The sequence below is a fragment of the Nycticebus coucang genome, chromosome 6 (assembly GCF_027406575.1).
Source record: "Nycticebus coucang isolate mNycCou1 chromosome 6, mNycCou1.pri, whole genome shotgun sequence".
NCBI classification, from domain to species: domain Eukaryota; kingdom Metazoa; phylum Chordata; class Mammalia; order Primates; family Lorisidae; genus Nycticebus; species Nycticebus coucang.
In genome coordinates this window covers 100,096,657-100,119,600 of record NC_069785.1, presented here as the reverse complement: position 1 = coordinate 100,119,600, position 22,944 = coordinate 100,096,657, and the positions used below count along the sequence as shown (strand labels likewise).

Sequence of the window (22,944 nt, the reverse complement as noted above, 5' to 3'; positions counted from 1 at the left end):
CATTGTCATTCTGAAGGTGAAAGGTTGCACAGATACCTTATTGAGGTGTTAAGAATCTCTTGGGTGTCTGTGTCCCCTGAGGTGGTACCAAGAGATGCTCCGAATAGTAAAGCACAATGTGTGCAGAGTTTTTCAAGGTGTTGGGGACATTAAACACCCTTATAGTTTCCACACTCTGTCCCACTAAGAGGACAGGAATTGTCAAACTGCTGCCCCTGGGCCAAATCTAGCCTGCTGCCAGTTTTTCTAAAGTTTAAAGTTTTATTGGGGGAATGCAGCCATATTAACTCACTTATACATTGGCTATGGCTGCTTTTGTGCTAAATGACAGAGATGACTAATTGGAACAAACTTCAGGCCTGCACAGCCTGAAGTAGTTATTCTCTGGTCCTTTATAGAGTTTACCAACCCTTGAAGCAAAACATCTGGTTAGTGGCTGGGTTCTACAGAAGGCCTATACCCTGGAGATTGTGACATCCTTGCCAGACCTAGGGGTGACCTCTTTGCCATCCCACAGGAGCCTTGGGGTGGTGGCACTTTGCTTCCTCAGTGACTTGTTTGATCCATGGTGGCTAGAGTGAGCTCCAAGGACTCAGGCTGGGGTAGGCAAGGTCGCCAAGTTCTGGAACTCTTACTGAGAGTCAGAAGGGAGAGCAGTTCCCTGTGGAGACCACCAGGTACTGTCCGGGTGTTGGTGCTAAGGGGAAGCAGATTGGAGAGAGAGATTAGAGGGAGCACTGTGAGGAAGCGCTAAGTCCTTGAACTGTGTGCTTCCTTTGTTCAGGTGGGAGCACAAGTAGGAGAAGCCAAGTAGGAGAAGCAGGACAAAAATAAACATTCCAGGGCAGCACCTGTGGCTCAGTCGGTAAGGCACCGGCCCCATATACCGAGGGTGGCGGGTTCAAACCCGGCCCCGGCCAAACTGCAACCAAAAAACAGCTGGGCGTTGTGGCGGGCGCCTGTAGTCCCAGCTACTTGGGAGGCTGAGGCAAGAGAATCACTTGAGCCCAGGAGTTGGAGGTTGCTGTGAGCTGTGTGAGGCCACGGCACTCTACCGAGGGCCATAAAGTGAGATTCTGTCTCTACAAAAAAAATAAATAAATAAATAAACATTTCAGGTATAGAGCAGTAAGAGCTGTGGCTATGTGCTGTTGAACCCCTCTCCATGGCAGGATGCAAGGGGGCCCTGGTTCCACAGGGCATCCAGAATATGCTACTCAGGCAAACAGACACTGACCTCCAGGCTACCCTTCACCTGAAGGTGGGTTTTTGCAAACACAGACTTCTTGAAGGGCGGTGCCTGTGGCTCAAGGAGTAGGGCACTGGCCCCATATACCGGAGGTGGTAGGTTCAAACCCAGCCCTGGCCAAAAAACTGCAAAAAAAAAAAAAAAAAAAGACTTCTTAAGTGGTTCTTTGATTTAATAAAGAACTTTTGTCTGGCTTGGTGCTCATAGCTGAGTGGTTAGGGCACCAGGGTACATCATGGTTGGCAGGTTCTAACCCATCTGGGTCTGCTAAACAACAATGACAACTGGGCGTTGTGGCAGGCAACTGTAGACCCAGCTACTTGGGAAGCTGAGGCAAGGGAATCGCTTAAGCCTAAGAATTTGAGGTTGCTGTGACCTGTGACATCATGGCACTCTACCAAGGGTGACATATTGAGACTCTGTCTCAAAAAAAAAAAAAAAAAAAAAGAGGGCGGTGCCTGTGGCTCAGTGGGCAGGGCACCAGCCTCCTATACCGAGGGTGACAGGTTCAAACCCGGCCCTGGCCAAACTGCAACAAAAGAATTGCCGGGTGGGGCGGCGCCTGTGGTTCAGTGGGTAGGGCGCCAGCCCCACATACTGAGGGTAGCAGGTTCAAACCCGGCCCCGGCCAAACTGCAACAAAAAAATAGCCAGGTGTTGTGTCTCTATAAAAAAAAAAAAAAATTGCCAGGAGTTGTGGTAGGTGCCTGCAGTCCCAGCTACTCAGGAGGCTGAGGCAAGAGAATCGCCTAAGAGAGAGAGAACTTTTTTTTTGTAGAGACAGAGTCTCACTTTATCGCCCTCAGTAGAGTGCTGTGCTGGCACAGCTCACAGCAACCTCCAGCTCTTGGGCTTAGGTGATTCTCTTGCCTAAGCCTCCTGAGTATAGCTGGGACTACAGGTGCCCACCACAACGCCCAGCTATTTTTTTTGTTGCAGTTTGGCCGGGGCCGGGTTTGAACCCACCACCCTCAGTATATGGGACCGGTGCCCTACTCACTGAGCCAAAGGCACTGCCAGAGAGAGAACTTTGTCTTCCCTTTTCTTCTCCCTGTTTCTTCCTGCCTCTTCTGGGAAAGAGGGAATTCCTTGGTTTACTAGGACGGAAGTGGTTCAAATGTATACATGACCACCTTGCAAGACAGCAGTGATGCTTCCCTGGTCCTGGTGCCATAGGTATAGACTGGGCCTACTAAAAGACCCCACTAACCCTAGTCATTACCCTCCAACTTCCTGACCCCTCTGCACACCAGAGCTGGGTCCAGACTGAGGCCAAGGAGATGACCAAGATGAGGCCTCTGCCTGGCTATTGATTGGCAGATCATCAGATTCTAGACAAGAGGCCACAAAGGCTCAGTAGATGCAGTGACAGAGGACTTGGGGGTGGTTGGGGTGATAGTGAAGGTGGTTATTATAGCCACTCGGGTATATAGCACCTGGGGCAATGGCCTGGAATGGTTTGCCATTACATGTCAGGTAAGACGTATATGGGAGGGTCTTCCAGGAGAACATTCCAAGCTACAGCCATCCCATGTGATCACAGTGAATGGAAGATTCTGATAAATTCTGCAGAATTAAGGAAAAATTTTAATTTTCTTTATTCTAAAGGTAGGATATGCTCCTCATAGGATATTTTGAAAATCCAGAAAAATACTAATTAAAAGCTTAAACTATCCATGAATATACCCCTTAGAAAAGATCACCATTGATCTTTTACTTTCTTAAGAAAAGAAAAACTTCTCAGTGTCTATATATAGTTATCCAGAAGTTGTACATTTGTGTATTGTCCAATATTGTAATCTTTTCTTTTCTTTCTTTCCAATGTTTTCATATGTAGAAAGTTTTTCCCATTCACATGTCAATTAAAATCTTTAGATTTCTTCCAGATTTTTTTCTGTTTTTACATTTTCTTTTATTTTGCTTTATTTTATTTTTTTGAGACAGAGTCTCATTATGTTGCCCTCGGTAGAGTGCTGTAGCATCACAGCTCACAGCTACCTCAAACTCTTGGGCTTAAGTGATTCTCTTGCCTCAGCTCCCAAGTAGCTACAGGCGTCCACCACAACCCGGTTATTTTTGTTGTTGTCATTGTTGTTTAGCAGTCCCTGACAGGGTTTGAACCCACCAGCCCTGGTATTTGTGGCCAGCGCCTTAACCACTGAGTTACAGCACTGAGCCATGTTTTTACATTTTAAATCCACATAGTCCATTGTACATGTATTCATTTTGTATTTCTGTGTAATAAATCACCATAAACTTAGTGGCTTCAAACTGCACATGTTTATTTTCTCAACAGTTCCTACAGGTCAGGAGTCCAGGTATGGATTAGTGTGTCTTATGGAAAGCTACAGGTGAGATGTCAGCAGAGGCTGAGTTTTTATCTGGAGGCCCTGCTGGGGAACAGTTTACTTCCCATTCACATGATGGCAGGATTCAATTCCTTGCAGCTGTCAGACTGAGACCTTGACTTCTTATTGGCTGTCAGCTGGGGACTGCCCTTTAGCTTCTAGAGTGCACCTTTAGCTCCTTGCCATGTGGGCCTCCCAAATGGCCACTTATTTCTTCAAAGTCACAAGGGAGAGAGTCTCTGGAGCCAGGCTGCTAGCAAGATAGAGCCTTGCATAGTGAAACATAATCACCTTTGCCATATGCTGTTGGTCAGAAGCAAGTTTCAGTTAATGCCACAAAGGCTTAAATACAGCGGGAACTGGCAGGGAAGACCTTAGGGTCTAGAGCCTATTTATGGGTAGTGTGTGTGGTGAGGATGCATTTTAATTTTTTTCTGAATAGCTAGTTTTCTAAGCATGATTTAACAGGTGGTTGCAAGATGGCAGGTATGTTGGCATAGGTTATTAAAGGGAGAGGATTCTTCCCTGGCAGCTGCAGTGAGGTGGTCAGTGGGGCCTTGTTCTATTCTTGGTACACTGAAGCCTGTCTTATTGGCCCTCCTGAGCACCCTATAATTCCTGCAGGTCCTGGCTAGGGGCAGGTAGGACCCTGTCCTTGGAGTGGAGAAGGGTAATGGATTATTAGAGGCAAAGCCTGCAGTGTTGTGGTGGTGAGCAGTGCCACCTTTTGTTGTCTGTGGACAGATGGACCAAATCCTGAGCAGTTCTTTCTACAACTAGGCATGGACTTAGGGGGAGGGAGAGAGTCTGTGGAGGAGAACACTGTCCAAACCAAAGGTGAGATGCAGATGCCTTGATAATGGACTGTGTTGATAAGGGCATCTACCACCTTTGGCTGGTCAGATAGTGTCTGGCCAAGGGAAGGGCAGGTTGCTAATGAAGTCCATGGGGATAGCATTACTTATTTTCCTATTTTGTAATCCATTCTGTTAGTGGAGCATGGGTTGGGAGTGCTTGTCTGTGACAAGTGCAGTGTTTCAGGTGCTGCTGTGCTGGAAGAGAGAAAGCTGCCTGTGAAGCTACCAGAGTCCTCATGGGCCACACCATATGGAATAGGGTGGAGTGGTGTGGGGCAGCTCTGCCACAGTAGTGGCCCTGACTCTGGGTCATCATCAGGGGCTCTGCCTCTCCTTGACATCTGCCTGACTTCCCTGCCAGATGAGCTGGGTCAGCCATGTCAAGGCTGGGCATGACAGTGTATCCCCACAGACCTTGGGGAGATCAGAGTCAGTTCCAGGCTCCTTCCTGTTGGTCCTGCAGACACGCTGGCTGTTAACTACTTAAAGGTTTAGATCTCCGCCCAAGAGACAGAGACAGGGGAACCTGGGCCTCCGGCAGCTCCTATTTCAGTAAGTAGGCAGTGAAGGGAAATAGGGTATAGCTCCAGCGGGTGCAGGCCTGGGTGCAGCACCCCTGGCTTCTCGACACGGAGAAGTCACTTATGGACTCTGCTTCTGCTCTGTAAAGTGGGGGTAGTACTGCCTCCCTCTCTGAATGATCAGGAGCATTAAATGAGATAGCATGGAGCACCCAGCGTGGTCCTCAGTGCCAGAGGGTACTGCTTGGATGATGGCTGCTACTGTAGGACTCAAGGCCACATGTGTCTCCTTAGCTGAAGCCCAACTTTATAAAATAAATTCCTTTATTAAAAGATTTGTTCTGTAAAATTTGGATTCAGTCAAAAGGTCATACTCAAGGATCCGGTAGGTCATGTGTGGCCCCAAGGCTGCAGGTTCCACACTCCTGGCTGACATTTTAGGTCCTCCGATGTAGTTGCCTTGACTGCAGACTGTGAACCCTGTGTGGCTTCGGCAAACTCATGGGCAACTGCAGTTTGCTCTGATCTCATCAGAACCTTCTAGGGAAGGGTGGAAAGCTTTGAGACTCCTGGGCTGCTCAGAAACTACTCTGTGGGTGGAAGGGCATGAGGGCAGCCCCTGGCAAAGGGATCCCTCTTTATTTCCCCTCTCTTTTTTTGTCTAGTTTTCCCCCAGGGAGTGGAGTCTGAAAATCGTGAGGTCTAGCAGAATGTTCTAGACCTCCACTTACCTAGCCACCCCACAATAAAGAGGTTGGATGGGCTTGGGGTGTGATTGGGATCACAGACTTGAGGAAGGATGGAGTCCAGAGCTAAGAGGGAGGGGACCCAAAAGAGAAGCCTTTCTTGCTGGCCCAGGGCAGTTGTTAAAGCTGGGGTCAGGGGTCAGAGCCAGAGAGAGGAGAGGAAATGCAGAGCCGAGAGCCAAGATTATCTGGGGGAGGAGTGTTGGGTGGAGGCAGTCAGTCAAGGGTAGAGGAGGAGCTCTGCCTGGAGGTGTCAACTTAGAGTCTGGTGCAGAGCCTCTGTGTCCCACCCTTTCTTTTAGTTGTTGACCCCCCCTCTTTCTTTCCCCAGACCAAGCTGCTGACCCAGTATGTGCTGAGTCTGGCCAAGTATGACCAAAACTATGACATCCGTGACCGGGCTCGCTTTACCCGGCAGCTCATCGTCCCTTCAGAGCAGGGTGGGGCCCTTAGCCGCCATGCTAAGAAGCTCTTCCTGGCACCCAAACCAGCCCCAGTCTTGGAGTCATCCTTCAAAGGTGGGAGCTGAAACCCTGGGTAACCTATACAGGGACTGGGGGGACTGGCCAGGCACCAGTCTTTTCCTGCCTCACCCCATTTGCCCCTACTGCCGTACCAAGCTTACTCTTCCCCACACCCACTGCCAGCATCCTCTGGCTGGGCGTCTGCTTTACCTGTCAGAGTGGGCTCCAGGCTCAGCTCCTTCTTCATGATCCCCTTTCTGTCTCCCTCCCTAAGCAGGCACTAGGCTCAGGGATCTAGATCCAGAGTTCAGATACCAGGGACCCAGGAAGGCAGAATGTGACACAGCATCTAGAGGAGAGTTGTATGGTTAGAAAGGCCTGAGAAAGCCATCGTCAGCACCCTGTGAGCTGAGTCACAAGGGGTCAGCCCAGACCTGGGCCCCAGGCCTTCATTTAGCCTGCCTCTTGTCACTGGCTTGGCCCTCAGGCAGGCCCCCTCTCCTGTGACAACGGCTCTGAGAGGGCCCTGGGAGTGGAGGGTCCTCCAGCTGGCTCTCTGAACCCCAGAACCTACACGGGAGAGGAGCCATCTTCACAAAGTCTGGGCCTCCTGGGTGTCTTCTTGTTCTTCTTGCGAGGGCCTCTGAAACAGGGAGATTCTGACTAGGGCAGCTTTGAAAATCTGCAAGGAAGAAGGGGAACAGTTCCTCCTCCTGCCTCATACCATCCTTACTGCACATGCCTGATCGCTGACTCTCTGACCCTTTTTTTGCATTCCCATTGTGACCGTTCACCCTCCTACTGACTAGAGCCTGACCAGACATGCCATTGCCTCCTTGGCCCGACCATCTTATCCACAGCTGTGTCCTCGTCCTCCTGTGGCCTCCCTCCCCATAGCACACAGCCCTGCTCCCCTGGAAGAGAAGCCACATGCCCACTTTGACCTCCCCACTGGAGACCCAGCAGATAGGCCAGCAGCATCTCTGGGGCAGAGTCTCCTCCTGCCCACCTCTGTAGGTCACTATCCCTGCCACCAGTCCCTGCTCTGGCCTGGCTATGCAGCCTTTCTTCCAGCCTCGACCTGTGGGCCTGAAGGTATAGTCAGGGTGGAAGAGCCTTGAGGAGACACATCCATCCTCTTCCTCTGCCCAGCTAAGGGGTCCCAGCCAGAATGGCCACCGACCCCTGTTAGGAGGCAACCCCAGGGCATTTCCACACTGCTGCTACTTGCCTGACCTCTCACCCCATCCTTAGATCGGGACCATTTCCAGCTGGGCTCACTGTCTCACCTGCTCAATGCCAAGGCTACCGGCTACCAGGAGCTCCCAGACTGGCCAGAGGAAGCCCCAGACCCATCTGTGCGCAACGTGGAGGTCGGCGGGGGGAGGGTAGAATTATGTGTGTGTTGCAGCAGGGAACAGACAGCAAGGGGCCCTGGCAGTGCTGGCCCCGCCCTTCTGACACTGTCCCTACACACAGGAAGAAGATCTCTCCCTTATTGAGACCCACGTGGGCCTGTTGGGCGAATACACTGAGGTCTCACCTCTGTGTGCCTTGTGCTCTCTCCCTTCCCCCATGTGCTGTGTGCCTGTGCTGTTTTCTCCTTGGTTTGGCAGTGCTCCTCTGTGAGCAGCATCCCTCTGCTCCCTGAACAGTCCCCTTTTCCTTCTCCCCCATTATTCCCTTTTGGGGATCGGACCAGGTAGGGCCTCAGGAAGAGCTGGGGGTAAAGGTAAAGTAGGGCCTATGCTTTCCTTCCCCATGTCCAGCCATGATGAAATGACCCTACCCCATTCCCAGGTACCTGAATGGACCAAGTGCTCAAATCGGGAGAAGAGGAAGGAGAAGGAAAAACCCTTCTACTCGGACTCTGAGGGGGAGTCAGGCCCCACGGAGTCTGCAGACAGTGGTGAGGAGATGGGCAGAGCTGCCTTTGTGCTCCCACCCACATGTGCTCCCATGTGACTGTCTGAGGGTATGTGTGTATGGTTGTGTGTTCCACGGGTGTATACCTCTTGTGAGTTGCTGTATGTGTGTTTGTGCACTGAGGCATTGCATGTCCTAAGCATGCGGGTGTGCCTGTGCAGGCCTCTGTCCATGGAGTCCACCTGTGTCCCAGTCAATTTCCAGTGAGTGTCTGGGGCCGGGGCAGGTCAGAAGGTTTGAGCTTCCGTGCTGAGTCTGTAGCTGGACACCCAGTGCACCTGCTCTGAGCCCAGGGAGGCCTGTACTGGGACTGATGCAGCTCCTCTACAGACCCTGAGTCTGAGAGCCAGTCAGACAGTAAAAGCAGCAGCGAGAGTGGCTCTGGGGAGTCTAGCAGTGAGTCTGATGATGAAGACCAGGATGAGGATGAGGAGAAAGGGAGAGGCAGTGAGAGGTAAGAGGGGAGGGAGCCAGGTGGCCGGTGGGGCACCAAGGTCTCTCCTGTGTGAGAAGGGCTGACACTCAGCTTTAGCCCATCCCCTGAGAGCCCCTGAGCTCCTCATGACGGGGGAGGGGGCTGACATAATCGCTGGTCAACTCACAGGACGGTTGCTGTGGTGGCTGCAGGAGGCTCTAAAGCCTCATGGGGGTCGGGGGTGGAGAAGCAACCAGGGGCCCAGAGCTTGCACCGCCACAAGCTGGTCTAGAGCTCTTGCTGGACCCAGGTATCCCACGTCCACCCCCACTGTTTTGGGCTCCCCTGCTTCTGTGAGGCAAGGAGGGGTACCCAGGCCACGCCTAAACACTGTTTTCCCACTTGTCTCTAGTGAACAGAGTGAGGAGGCAGGTGAAAAGAGGAAGACAAAGAAGAGGAAGAAGGTGGCTGAGGGACCAGAAGGCTCCTCTTCAGATGAGGGCAGTGACTCCAGCACTAGCTCATCAGAGTCCGAGATGACATCAGAGTCCGAGGAGGAGCAGGGGGAGCCCGTGTCCTGGAGGAGGAAGACAGTGAGGGCCTGGGCAGAGAGGGGGCTGTTTATGGGCCAGGGCCCCCTCACTACTGTCTCACCATCTTCCAGAACAGTTACCTTGGTGTCTTCTACCTAACCCAGAACAGGCAGGGTGCTCGCCTTCCTACATCCACATCCCAGTTTTCTCTTTCAGCCTCCCAGCAGCAAAAGTGTCCCTGCAGCAAAGGAGATCTCCCTGCTTGATCTAGAGGACTGTGAGTCTGGGTGGAAGAAGTCTCCAGAGCAAGAAATCTGGAGAGTGTGACTTAGGAAGGCCCTTAGGGGCTCTGAATCAGGTTCTCTCAGGTCTTGTTTGGTGGGAGGGGACGGGGTGCAGAGAGCAGGAGAACATGTGTTCAGGCCTGAGAGAGCAGTGAGACAACCTCTCTAGGTTTGGTGCTGGGTTCTGGGGTGGGCATTACTCTGAGAGCTGTGAGCCTTGCTGTCCGTGGTGCTGAACCATCGGCTCTCTGCTCAACCCAAGCCAGCTCCATTTTGCCTTTCTCTCAATCTCCCTTCTCTATTCCCACAGTCACCCCTCCCAGTGTCTATCCTGTGTCTCCCCCTACTGTTGTGTCCAGCAGTCTGGCTGCTGACCTGGAGGGCCTGACACTCACAGACTCCTCTCTGGTACCCTCAGTGAGTAGGCTGGGGAGGGATGGGGCTGGGGCAGGGACACATGTCTGTGCTACATTTGTATGTGGGGGGTGTGATGGAGGGGATAGCTTCGAGTCTCCATTGCTGGATGGGACTTAGGTGGAGACAAGGCTGGGATAGTGTCTCTCCTTCTTGCTCATTTCTGTCCCCACCCACCAGCTGCTGAGTCCAGTGTCCAGTGTTGGGCGGCAAGAGCTGCTGCACCGGGTAGCGGGTGAGGGGCTGGCTGTGGACTATGCCTTCAGCCGCCAGCCTTTCTCTGGGGACCCCCACATGGTGTCTGTGCACATCTACTTCTCCAACAACGCTGATACCCCTGTCAAGGGCCTGCATGTGGGCACGCCAAAACTGCCTGCTGGCATCAGCATCCAGGAATTTCCTGAAATTGGTGCGAAAGGGCCTTGGATGGGGGTGGAGGAGGAGGGTCCTGGGCAGATTCAGTCTTTTGTGGTTGCTGATACTGTCCTGTGCCAGGTCAGGGGTAGGCTGTGGGGACACAGAGATGACATCTGACATGATCCATGCCCTGGTGAATGAGATAGAGTAGCAAACACATGAGTTTATATCAGGGCAGGAAGTATCTGCAGCAGATGACTTGGGCCTTGGTATTTTCAGAACTGATGTAAATGGGAATGATGGTGGGTAGAGGAAGCGTGCCTAGATTTCATGGGGAAACCAGGAGTAGTTTCCAGGGGCCCAGAAAGCCAGGATTCCATGAAAGGCTGGGCAGCTCTGGCGGTGGAGAACAGAGTGACGCGAGGCTGGGTTCCAGACCTGTCAGGTGATGGTTCCTCCACTTTGTTTCTCTGCCTAACACCACTTCAGAGTCTCTGGCACCTGGAGAATCAGCCACTGCTGTAATGGGCATTAATTTTGGTGACTCAACCCAGGCAGCCAACTTCCAGCTGTGGTATGTGTCTTACTCGTGGTGTTGCTTGGAGGGTGGGCTGGAGAGAGGCAAGGTCAAAATGAACCAGAGTGCCAGAGTGAGGATTCATCATAATTGGATGGTCTGGAAGCCATCCTAGGCCCTCAGGTCTGACCTTACTCTCCTGCTGCCCCTACACCCTGCATCTTGACCAGTACTTACTTCCTTTCTCCTGCTGTTTCCTCCCATGCTCCCAGCACCCAAAACCGACAGTTCTACGTCTCCATTCAGCCACCTGTGGGGGAGCTGATGGCCCCTCTATTCATGAGTGAGAATGAGTTCAAGAAGGAGCAGGGTGAGTGCTCCCTGGGCATGGGCAGAGTGGGGATCCAGGGAGAGGAGGTGTATAAGCTGGCTATACACTCGAAAGTGCATTAAAAATTAAAAAATCTGATCCTAGCATTTCTGGCTAAGATGGTAGGGAGAATGGTAGTATCCTTCATCTAGACCAGCGGATGGTGAACATTTTCTGTAATGGGCTAAAATGTTTTAGGCTTTGAGGTTTCTGTTGCAGTTACTTTAGCTCTGCTCCTATAATGCAGAAACAGCCATAGACAATGTAGTGTGGTTGTGTTCCAATGACTTTTTATTTATAGACACTGAAATTGAAATTTCATATAAATTTCATGTGTCATGAAATATTAATCTTCTTTTGATTCTTTCCTCAACATTTTAAACATTGTAAAAAACACCATGGGCCATACAGCTGGTAGGCTGGATTGGGAGGCTATAATTTGTAAAACCCCTGATCTACAAGAAAGAAGACCAGCTTAGTTAGTTTTGGAAATTTTGAAAATCTGTGAACAGATAATTTAGTATGCAGTTGGAAATGTGGGTCTGTGCTCAGGAAGAACTTTGAGGCTGGAGTAATGAGCATAATGGGAGCTATGACTATGAGTGAGATAACCCTGGAGGAAACGGGGAAATGAGAAGGCCAGGGACAGAACTGGGGGAAAACCTGTGTTCTACAGAAGAAACAGAAGAGGAGGGTAAGAGGAGCAGAGGGAGAGGGAGGGAGGAGAACTACGAGAAGTGACAAAGCAGGAGGAGCCTTGGGGTGGTCTGCAGGCCATAATGACCAAAGATCTTCAGAGGGAGCATCTGTGGGGGCTGCTGCCGACCCTAGGGAGAGTGGGTCATTGCTAAAGGAGGGACAGAGGCCAACTTCAGAGGGTTGAGAGAGACCAGGGCTTGAGGAATGGAGTCCTTTTTGGAGGACTTTGGCTATGAATGGGGAAGGAGACAGTGCATGGTTATAACGAAGGATCTTACTTTCAGAAATGAGTTTTTGGAAACAGGGAGACTTCAACACAAACAGATTGAAAGTCGAAGGGCAAGAAAATGTTAGTCAGGAACAAAGGGGATGGAAGACACAGGAGAAGGATATTATTCCTTGAAAGAAGAAGAATGGGGAAGCAGCAGAGAAGGCTGTTGGTGTGCAGGAGGGCAGAGGGAGGGGCTCACTCTGGAGCCTGGGGACTGGACCTGAGAGGAGAAGTCAACCTGCAGAGGGCGCAGCCCCGGGGATGCTGCCACAGAGGGAGGGCAGCAGTCTGTCTGTGCCTGATAGACTCTGGCCAGGAGTCTGGCAGTCACCTGTGATCTCTTTGTGAGGGTTCAACGTCCAGGAACAGGGAGGGAGCTAAATGGGGATTGGAGAGAGCTACCCAGGAACAACTAAAAAGTGTGAGGTCCAAAAAGGGGAAATCTCTTAACTGACTGGCCATTCTCAAGGGTCTGGTGCCTGATGGGGGAAGTGCCACATGGATGAAGCCTTGGCATGGGGGTAGGGAGGTTGACAAAGCTTCCTGATGGAGAGTCGAAGCCAGGAGGAAAGTGTCCCTCTGCAAGAATGATGAGGGTAATTCTGACCTGCCCATAGCATGAAGCCTGCCCGTACCTGGGAGGACTTGGTGAGGATGTTCAGTAAGCAGGCCCAGGTGCTGGCCTCTGTACCCACCCTGGCCTGTGACCTCATCATGACCTCTGCCTCTAGGAAAGCTGACAGGCATGAATGAGATCACAGAGAAGCTCACACTTCCAGACACCTGTCAGAGTGACCACATCGTGGTACAGAAAGTGACTGCCACTGCCAACCTGGGCCGTGTCCCTTGTGGGACATCCAGTGAGTACAGGTAATAGGCCACCAATAGAAGAGAGGGGCTCTTGGAAGCTTGCTTTGAACAAAGAACCCCAGGCCCTTCCAAACCCAGCACCCTTGTCAGCTCTCCCCACCTTGTTTTCTGTTCCCACCGCAGGTTTGCAGGGAGGACGCTGACCAGTGGGAGTCTAGTCCTACTGACCCTGGATGCCCAGCCAGCTGGAGCTGCCCAGCTGACTGTCAACAGTGAGAAAATGGTGATTGGCACCATGCTGGTGAAGGATGTGATACAGGCTCTGACCCAGTGACCCCCAAGTGCTGTGACCTCTTTGGCCTCCACCTTTACTTCTCCTATGACATCTGGGCTGTTGTTGTCTGTTTCTGTCTGTCTTTCTCTCTCTCAAATCAGCCTCCTCATGCTAGACAGTATCTCTAGCCATTACCCAGCCCCTCTCCTTCCCCTTGCCCATGGGTTCCTTAGTGGCCTGTGCAGAGGGAGATGGCAGCTGCTCCCTTCAGACCTCCCAGCTTTCTATAGCTATTTACTATTTACATAGCAAAGTCTCAATAAAATGCCTTTTCCCTAGGCTGACTCATCTTGCCTTCTAAGGGGGTTGGGGGAGACTGCTCAGGGTGATGGGGTTTGGCCCTGTGATCTGGTAGGGCAGGCCGTGATTGACTCTCAGGAGCAACTCGGGCTGGATCCTCAAGGTGACCATTTAAAGGTCAGGTTGCCTGGGAGGCTACAAGCATCTCCATGGAAGAGACATCTGAGTAGGGATGGGGAGGCCAAACAGAAAGAGCTCCTTGGTCCTTCTCATAAACAAGTCCTCTTCCTTCCCGAGGGGTCTGCCAGCCCTTTGGGAAGGAATGTCTCCTAATATGGGGAATTCCTGAAACAGGTGCTGAGTCCAAAATATGTCATCTACATCTGAATATGGGGGGAGGCCCCAACCTGGCTGGAGAGATGACCCATCTGGCCAGCTTAGAGGGGAAGAGTAGAAAACACACAACCGTGCTTCTCAAGGGTCTTGCATCGAGTCCCCTGGGCATCTGGTCACCATGAAGATTCTGATCAGTTGGTCTGGGGTGGGGCCTGAGAGTCTGTATTTCTAACAAGGTACCAGAACCTGGTGCTTCATGGACACACTTGGGTAGTGAGAATTAGAGCCTCCACACCTGGGATGAACCTGGTGGGTGCAATGAGGGTCAGGGTCCTCCCTGACACCTGGTGAGGAAAGAGGCTAAGTGAGCACTGGTTCCAAAGGTATAAAAGGCATTCCCTTAACACATATTCTGCAAAGAAAAAAAGTCTATTGCCAGGTGCGGTGGATCATGCCTGTAATCCTAGCACGTTGGGATGCTGAGGCAGGTGGATTGATTGGTTGAGCTCAGGAGTTTGTGACCCAGCCTGAGTAAGAGCAAGACCCCTGTCTCTACTAAAATTAGAAAAATTGGCCAGGTGTTGTGGTGGGTGCCTGTAGTCCCAGCTACTTGGGAGGCTGAGGCAGAAGCACTGCTTGAGCGCAAAAGTTTAAGGTTGCTGTGAGCTATGCTGCTATGGTATTCTAATCAGGGAGACAGAGTAAGACTCTATATGAAAAAAAAAAAGTCTAGGAATCTTGAATTTAAGTAAAATAAGTTCATTTCCCACAGACCATCTCTGAGCCTTTACTTTTCTAACGTACACTGTGACCACTCTCCCTCTCAAGGCTTGCAGTTACCCAAACATAGTTATGATGTTGAAATGCTTTTCTAACAGACATTTTGATTAATTGGGTTATAAAAGGAACACACACCAGTGATAGTTTTAAAATGTGCCTCAGCCTCTGATCCTCCATGACCAAAACTTTAGTTCCTTAGCCATAGCTTCCCACAGCCCTGCAGCTTCTGCACCCCTGAGCAGTCTGTCCAGGGGTGAGACAGAGTGAAGCAGATGTGACCCTCCTCTTGAGGAAGGAGAACAAAGGCAGGGGCTCAAGAGACTTGCTAGGCACTGTGGCACCAGAGAGCAGCTGGAGTTGCTGCTTCCCTGACAGCTGATGATCCCCAAAGTCTCCCTGGAATCACTGTTTTTGCACCGCAGGTTCTGAGACAGAACTGATGTACTAGTCAAGATCCACTTGAACTGTGGGCTCATTCTCACTTTTGCCTCTGAATCAGCACTACTCACAGCATTGAGAAAGATGTGGGGGTGATTTTCTAAGGAATTTTCAAGGACCATCAGAGAATTCCTTACCCACCTTTATTCTGCATCAAAGTCCCCAAAAGGGATCCTGTAGATAGAAACCAGAAGTGCATAAGGCAAGTCCTTAACATTCTTTATGTAGCTCACAGCAATGTTCCCAGAACCTCTTGGAAAAGGCACTGGGGTCTCCAACCCCAAGAGTGCAGAGAGCTGAAGACTTTGGCCACAGCTCTGTGTTTGTTTCTCTGGCTTGTGTCCCAGGCTTTGGGATTAGCAGTAACAGCTCTTCATAATGAAATGGTCTGGTTCTTGCCTCAGGGGAGAGGAAGGATGCAGGAGTGCAAGAAGAGAGCAGGTGAGAGTCTGACTTTGCAGTTGGGCAGGAGGGCTGTACTGGTGAGGCCCTGCAGGCTGAGGTAGCCATCTCCCACCCAGAAGCAGGAAGGGGAAGGGCAAGGGCAAGGAAACTGAGGTCTTCTGATTTCAAGATTGTTGTTTTTTAAGCACCAAAGGAGACAAGAAAAGCTTCACCTTTCTTTGCTGCACTCCTTTTAGTAGAAGGATTTGTTCTGTGAAATTTGATTCAAATGCCGTACTTAAGGACTTAGAAGGCCAAATATGGCCTAACGCCAAGGTTCCCCAGCCCTGCCAACCCAGCCCATCTCTCCCAGACTCTAGGTCCACAACCACACTTCCCACGGCCCTGCCACATCAGCATCCTTGAGTGAATCCATAGGTAAGACAGGGACATGCCCAGGACACATAGGTGTCAGCAAATCAGACTGGTAGGCACTGGGGCATTCCTACTCCACCCAGAGCAGTTTATTTCCAGACCTTATCATATCCTATATTTTGCTACTGGCCCAGGTCTTTGCCACTGTGGTGACATTATGTCCTTAGGGCCTTAGGGCCTGATCGCACCTGGCAGGGCAAATGCTTCCCATGAGTAGCAGTGCTGAGGTGGCCCAGGAACTGGCCCAGTGCTTGGGGCTCAGGTGGTCCCCAGACCACAGGGCAGACTGGGAAGCATTCTAAGGAAACTGCTGGCAGACAGGAGGCATTGTGGAGAGGGAGCAGAAACAACTAGGAGTTAGAACCAAACAGAAGCAGAAAGCTTGGCTCAGAGGCAGAAAGTGCCCTGGCAAGGGTGAGGTAGAGCATCATTGGGGACCCAGGACGTCTGACAGTGAGCTGAGCCTGACCACAGCCTCAGTGGGTCAGCCACAGTGAGCTTGTCTGGGAACTGGAATTCACTCCAGGATGGGGTCAAAGAAGTGTCCTGGCAAGTAGGTAAGAGAAGTGGCTTCCATTTCTGGCCAGGCTGATGCACCTGGAGAGCTGCGATGGTTGGATGGGCTTGGGACCCTGGGGAACAGATCTGCTTACGATGCCAAGGAAGCCACTACAAGGACCCCAGAATCCATACCTGAACCCCCATCCATCCAGCCATGAGGGTGAGCACATTTTGCTGGCCATCTTGAGAGTCATCTCTGCTGAATGCATCCTCTAGATCAGCGGTTCTCAACCTGTGGGTTGCGACCCACAGGAACTGTATTAAAGGGCCACGGCATTAGGAAGGTTGAGAACCACTGCTCTAGATCAGAAAGATGGGTATTGAGTATATGACTTAAGTAGCTGGACTTTCCCTGTCCTGGCTGGAAAAACATAGGTAAAACAGGAAAATTCTGAGGGCCCACCAGAGGCCTGGCCTTGGGTCTTCCTTCTGTCACTATCTAGTCAGTTTTGTCTCTGGCATCAGGAGAAGGTGCATTTTGTCCACCTTGGAAGTTTTAAATTGTATTATTTTGATAAACCAAAGGTTTTTTTTGTTTGTTTTGTTTTTCAGTTTTCGCTGGGGCCAGTGCCCTACCCCTTTGAGCCACAGGCGCTGCCCCAATAAACCAAAGTTTTTAATACTACTGAGGCTGAATTTATCATCTTCCTTTATTTTTTGTTTTTTCATTAACTTATTCAGTAGATGTTTATTCAATATCTGATGAGAATCAGCTGCTCTTTTGGGCATCATTGGGGATACAAACACGAACAAAACATGGATTTTTGTTTTCAGGGAGTCTGAATCCAGTAGGAAAGATGTACCTGCAAATATCCAAAAACTCAAGTCAGAACAATCACTTCACATTATACAGAGTGCTATTATCACATATCATGATAACATATCTCTTAGGTAGCTTCTAGCTTAATTTTACACATAGGAAATTGTGTTTTTGAAAAAAGTAACTTGTACGTATAAAAGTAGTAGAACAATCACAGTAATAATAGCATGTTAAGCACTTGTTATATATACATCATCTTCCTTTATATAGTATTTCTAATTTACAAAATTCATCCACAGGCTGAGGTAATAAAAATATTTTTCTGTATTTTCTTCTAAAAATTATTCCAGGTAAAACTTTTCATGTTTATATCTTTTTTTCAATTAAATCATAACTGTGTACATTGATGCATTTATGGCAGCAGTTCTCAACCTGTGGGTCTCTGTATTAAACCGTCACGGCATTAGGAAGGTTGAAAACCACTGATTTATGGGGGTCAGTGTACTGATTAGATATATAATGTCAAATGCATAACACTGAACTGATTAACACATCCATCACAATTATACTCTTTTCTTAATAGTTTTGAAATAACACTTGTATCTTTAACCCACTTTATTTTTTTGAGACAGTCTCACTTTGTCACCCTCAGTAGAGTGCTGTAGTATCATAGCTCACAGCAACCTCAAACTCATGGGCTTAAGCGATTCTCTTGCCTTAGCCTCCCAAGTAGCTGGGACTACAGGCGCCCACAACACCTGGCTATTTTTAGAGATGAGGTCTTGCTCTTCAACCTGTCTCCAACCCGTGTGAGCTCAGGCAATCCACCTGGCTCAGCCTCCCAAGCGCTGGGATTATGGATGTGAGCCACCTTGCTCAGCTCTTTAACCCACTTTAAATTTACATTTGGTTATGATGAAAAGTGAGGCTGATCCACTGTTTTACTTAAAGACACACACACAAAAAATGGTCTTTTCTATAAAGAGCCTGGCAAAACTTGAGCATGGACTGTGTGTCCACTTTGCCTTGTGGTCTCAAGTTTCAAAGTGAATCCCCTTCTGCTCTTTTGCAACCAGGAAATTTTCTCCCAGAAATCTCCCTTCTTCTTTCTGCGGGCTGTGGAAGCACTGAACACCTTAGCATATAAAAGACTACCTGTCCCCTAGTACATGTATTTAAACCTGTATAGTAAATCTGGGGCTTGTAGAGAAAGTGCCACCCATAGCTGGGTGGAAAGCCTGTTTGTTGTCTGGAGAATGGATAATGCTGCCTGTTTGCAGTTCCAGGGACTTGACTGAGTCATTTAGTATCTCTACTGTTGCTACTTTCCACACCCTACCCTGTGGACTGTGGCCACCTAGTCAGAGGGTCTGTTCCTCCTGTATGACCTACAGGCCTAGCCAAGAGTGGGCAGGGAGCTGGGACTCACCCACACCTGAGCCCATAACTTATTTGGACTCAAATCACCTTCTCCCTCCCTATCTACAGTGAGCTCTGGGGTCATTCACAGGAAAGTGCAGTGCATATACATAAGGGTGATGGAAGTTTTGCTCACATCTGGTTCAGACATCCGGCTCTGAAACCAGAAGACTGCCTGCCACTTCTAGCTGGGAGACCTTGGGGAAGTTAAACTAACTTCGCTGAGGTTCAGTTTCCTTAACTACAAAACAAGTTAACATGGGCAAAGCACTTAGAACCGTGCCAAGTACAGTCAGTCCTCAGTAGAGACCAAGTATTACTACCTGCAACAGGAAGCTTAGGAAGAGGGATTTTAAGCAGCAGAAAATTTGAAGTCACCTGAAAGATGCCTTCATTTTCTTATGTGGTTGGGAATTTTGAAATACCCCAAAAATGGTATTTCATTGAAAAAAAGCTTTTAGACATCTGTTCCCTTGGCACTATTCAAGGTTTCAGATTCTTGTCTTGCTCAGCTTTGGGATCAGAGAAAAAGAAAGGATGAAAGGAATCATCAACTGGCTGCCAGCAAGCTACCATGAAGTCCCTGGACATGGGGGGCTTAGCTCTTTCAATTTGAATCTAAATCCACATTGAAGATTTCACTGTTTTTAAAAACTGTATTTCTAGCTTTTCTTGAAAGATGTGGCTGTGCGGGGCCCTCATTCCTAAAAGCCCTTTTAGGTGTGCCCACGCTCACTTGGCTCCTGTGCTGTAAGCATCTGGGTGTGACCCCCAGGAAGGACAAGATACACCCCCTCAGAGCAGCTGGGCCAGGGCAAGGCTTGGAGATGGCCTGCTGGTGGCAGAGAAGGGCTCAGTTGGTAAGGTCCCAGCAAAGCTGCTTTGCCCCTGTAGTCACCATTCTCTCTGCCCATGACTTCACTAATTCAAGGAAGCTCCTGCTGTAGCCTTAGGGGTGGATGAAGACTGGCCAACTTTCACTGCCCCTCATCCCCTTTGGGGACTTCTACCAGCATCTGCCCTCACCTTTACCACCTTTCTCCCATTCATCCTTATGAAAAACTAGGCGACACCATGAATTTGCTCCTTTCCCATCACATCAAGTGGAAACCTACAGTTACCTTCTCTCCTCCCTTTAGACAATAGATTTAGGTCAGCCTCACTGGCCTGCCAGGAAGGCGGCAGCCTCCAATGCCAGAAGGAACCTTGAGCATAGTGAGTGTTTGGTAAATCTAACAGCATTACTATGATGAAATAACACACGTGAAACACTCAGTTAATACTCTATGGATAAACTTGGTCCCTTTCCTCCCCTCTCTAGACCCTTGTTTATCCCCTCTTTCTGTCCAACCTCTTAAGTCTCCAGTAACACCTTAGAAGAGACCCACAAGTACCATCTGCTTTCACCACTCTTTAGTTTTCTGTTGCCTGCAGAATAAAGGTCTTGTACACATGGGCACAGGCTTCCCTCCTGCGGTGTCAGCTAGTATGTCCTCAGTCCCCAGACTAGCTCTGCGCGGTCCTCCCTCCCCATCCTGCTAGGTCTCCCGCCTGGGCCCTCCGCCTCTGCGCTCGTCTGGGGCTTCCGGTCCGCTCCTGCTCCTGCCGCCCCAAGAGCCCAGCCTAACAGCCCAGCCCACGGTGGTCTGTCTCGCCCACGTCCCGCCCTGCTCTTTGTCCCTTCTCTGTTAGGTTGCCTGTGATAGTCTGGCAGAAGCCTGGAAGCAGTTTCCCTAAGGAATTTCGATCCAAAGAGCACTCATGATGCCTTTGGAACTTTCTGCAACCCTCTGACGCCCACAGTCCCCTTTCCTGCACTCCGCGCGGCGGGTCTAGAGCATGCCTCCCTGCAGCCCGGGGCTAACACAGAGGTGCAAGTTGGCTCTCGCCCTGGAGAAGTGGCTGGAACAGGAAAGCGTGGACACAAAGCACATCGCCATCGCGTTGCCAGGGCTTGTAAGCCGCGCCCTTTCCTAAGGGGGAAACTGAGGCTCATGGAAGAGAGTGACTTGATCAGGGCCACCAGGTGAGTGATGTGTGCAGGCGTGGGCCTCTGACTTCCCAGAGGGTGGCCGCAGCCCGCAGTGGCTCCGACTGCAGAGCCCGCCCCAGTCCTGGCCCACGCGCGCGGCTCCGGGTGGGCAGCGGAGCCCTTGGCCAGGCCTGCGGGGAGGGAAGAGAGCGGAGGGGCGGAGCAGGGCGGGGGCGAGGGCCCGGGCGGGGCGATACAGGTGCTTCGCATCCGGCCGGGGGTGGAGTGGTGGGGTGGTGGGGTGGGGCGGCGGCTCCGCGGAGCTTTATAAGCCGCCCGGAGTGCGGCGCAGCGTGCAGCTCGCTGCAAAAATAGTGCCCACGTGTGCGCACGTCTTCCTTTGCCGCGTCGGTCCGTCAGTCCCGCAGGGCCGCGCCGGGCCACGCTGGGCCCATGGCGTTCCCGCCGGTAAGAGCCGCCCGCCGGGGCGCAGCTGGGCGGGGCCGCGTTCTGGCCGCTTCAGCTAACGGTCCGCGCGCAGCCGGGTCCAGCCTGGCGGTACCGCCTACCCCGCCCTTTGCGAGCGAGCCCCGGGCGGGGCGCGGGTCACGTGCCCGCGGGCGTGGGGCCTCGTGGCCGGGTGTGTGGTGAGGGGGGCAGGGAGCCTCCTCGTGACTCAGGGCCTTTGGGTTTAAAGGCGCCGCAACTCTACGAGGGCGGCCGGTCGGGCCTCCAGGCTGCATTGCCGGTTCCTGGTGGCCTCGAGCGTAGGTCCTCACGGAAACTAATCTGACTGAAAGGAGTCCTGGCCCCCGGAACACCTGCTTTGCTCACTGCCGTCGCACGTGAGATCTGAAGCCGCCAACACTGGAAGCTCAAGTCCCTCAAGAGTCTCGTTCGCCGGCAGCGGGTGACGGGGGCGGGGTGGGGCTGTGACGTCGAGGAACCCCGGCGCTAGGCCTGTGTGGTTAGTGGGGAGCGCCACGACGACGGCGGCGGCACGGCCCCTTTAAGGCGGAGGAATCAATACAGTCGTGCTGCCGCGGCTGCTTTAGCCCGGGGAGGTCACGTGGCTTCACACCTTGGCTTGGAGCTGGAGCTGGAGTCTCTGGGGGTGGGGTTGGCCAGGTAGGGTTGCACGCGTGGGTGGCTGGCAAGGCTTCAGCTTGGGAGCGCCGCAGGTCTGGCGGCTTTGAGGCGGGTCCCGGGGAAGCGGCCGGGGGAGGAGGACAGACGTGCGGGCCGCGGAGGTGGCGTGCAGCGGTCCTAGACGGCGCTGCGCTCAGCTATCAGACCTCACAGCCAGGCCAGAGGTGTGCATGTGGCTTCAGCGTTCCTGTCGTGTCCCTTCGCTTTGGGACAAGTCCAGGTGCCCAAACGCGGGTAGTAGGTTGGTTCGGCCTTTAAGCTCCAGCCTTGGGTTTGGCGAAACAGTGGTCGGAGAGCCGGAGCGGTTACTCTACGTGACGAACAAGCTTGTTAGGAGGGCTTTGCCTGCTTGGAGTCACTGGGGAGAATGGAGACTCAGACAAGTGTGTCATCTTTGGTTGTCCCACTTGGCATCATTCCTTGGGGCTTTTTCTCTTTGTGGGTTTCTCTGCGGTCAAGTGGACCATGGCGTGTTGTCTCCTTTCGAGAGGGCCTTGGGAGGCCAAAGTCTCTGTGAGCGACTCAGTGTTACCCAGGGGAGCGAAAAACACCTAGGGGACACCTAGGCTTTCAAATACATTCGTGTGCGTGAGGGTTTTTTTTGGTGGCATTTTGCACAGTGCTCTCTGAGGGGAATTACTGTTGTGGGAATGTCGGAAACACCGGGGACACCGTAGCACCTCTTAGGCTCCATGGGAGGTTGTCCCAGGCCCAGGCGGAGGCCGCCCCTCCTCCCATCCATCCTGGGCTCTGGGGAGCTGCAGTTCCGGGCAGCTGCTTCCTTCGGTCTCCCTGGCTACCGCTCTTCGGCTCTCCTGGCACCGGAGTAAACGACTGATCTGCGTCATTCGTTGGGACAAGAGGCAAATGGGTAGGATTTGGTTCTCCGGAAGACACAGGTGTGCCACCTGCCTCTCTCGTGCTAGTTCGACCCGTGTCTCCGGAGAATAGTTTGCACTCTTAGGCTCAGGTGCTTCTTAAGTCTAGGGACATAACGCTGGGTTGAAAAAGAAAAATTAATTTAAGTGAGCGGAACAAAACCTTGGAAACCTTAAGCTGGTGGTTGTTTTCCTGGTTTGTTTTCCTTCTAGCAGAAAATAAACGAAGTTCTGCTTCTGGAGTTGGGGAGTGGGGGGATTGGGGCTCTCAAGAGCCCTTGAGTACTGTAATGTTGAGGGGGGTCCATGCTTGATGGAGTTTGGATTTATTCTGTTTTTTATTTTTTTGGCCACAGTGGTTTTAAACTTAGCTTAGCAGTGTCTGTCTAGTTTAGAAACAGGACTTGGAAGTTGACTACTCTGAGTGTAAGTCAGTCTTTGTAATGTGAAATCTTGCCGCTCCCCTCTGAACTGTTG

General features: G+C 51.4%; 2 protein-coding genes across 10 annotated transcripts in view; both read left to right on the top strand.

Moving 5' to 3' along the window:
• Window positions 1-13,393, top strand: part of AP3B2 (adaptor related protein complex 3 subunit beta 2) — a 37,453-nt gene extending 24,060 nt beyond the window's left edge. For 2 of the 4 annotated variants that reach the window (XM_053594986.1, XM_053594988.1), the window contains 12 exons: window positions 6,053-6,239; window positions 7,440-7,558; window positions 7,986-8,094; window positions 8,442-8,565; window positions 8,939-9,119; window positions 9,276-9,336; window positions 9,654-9,760; window positions 9,938-10,166; window positions 10,604-10,688; window positions 10,904-11,001; window positions 12,703-12,841; window positions 12,965-13,393. In XM_053594986.1, coding sequence (XP_053450961.1) covers window positions 6,053-6,239; window positions 7,440-7,558; window positions 7,986-8,094; window positions 8,442-8,565; window positions 8,939-9,119; window positions 9,276-9,336; window positions 9,654-9,760; window positions 9,938-10,166; window positions 10,604-10,688; window positions 10,904-11,001; window positions 12,703-12,841; window positions 12,965-13,115 — 1,590 coding nt within the window. In that variant the 3' untranslated portion in view covers window positions 13,116-13,393. Of the gene's footprint in view, window positions 1-6,052; window positions 6,240-7,002; window positions 7,281-7,439; window positions 7,559-7,985; window positions 8,095-8,441; window positions 8,566-8,938; window positions 9,120-9,275; window positions 9,337-9,653; window positions 9,761-9,937; window positions 10,167-10,603; window positions 10,689-10,903; window positions 11,002-12,702; window positions 12,842-12,964 lie in introns of those variants that run through there. The other 2 variants (XM_053594987.1, XM_053594989.1) reach the window with 2 other exon arrangements.
• Window positions 13,394-20,956: 7,563 nt separating this feature from the next.
• The window catches only part of CPEB1 (cytoplasmic polyadenylation element binding protein 1), a 108,909-nt gene continuing 106,921 nt past the window's right edge, over window positions 20,957-22,944 (top strand). For 3 of the 6 annotated variants that reach the window (XM_053594567.1, XM_053594566.1, XM_053594564.1), the window contains exon 1: window positions 21,172-21,568. The gene's annotated coding sequence lies outside the window, so the exon portion shown is untranslated. Of the gene's footprint in view, window positions 21,081-21,171; window positions 21,569-22,944 lie in introns of those variants that run through there. The other 3 variants (XM_053594568.1, XM_053594569.1, XM_053594570.1) reach the window with 3 other exon arrangements.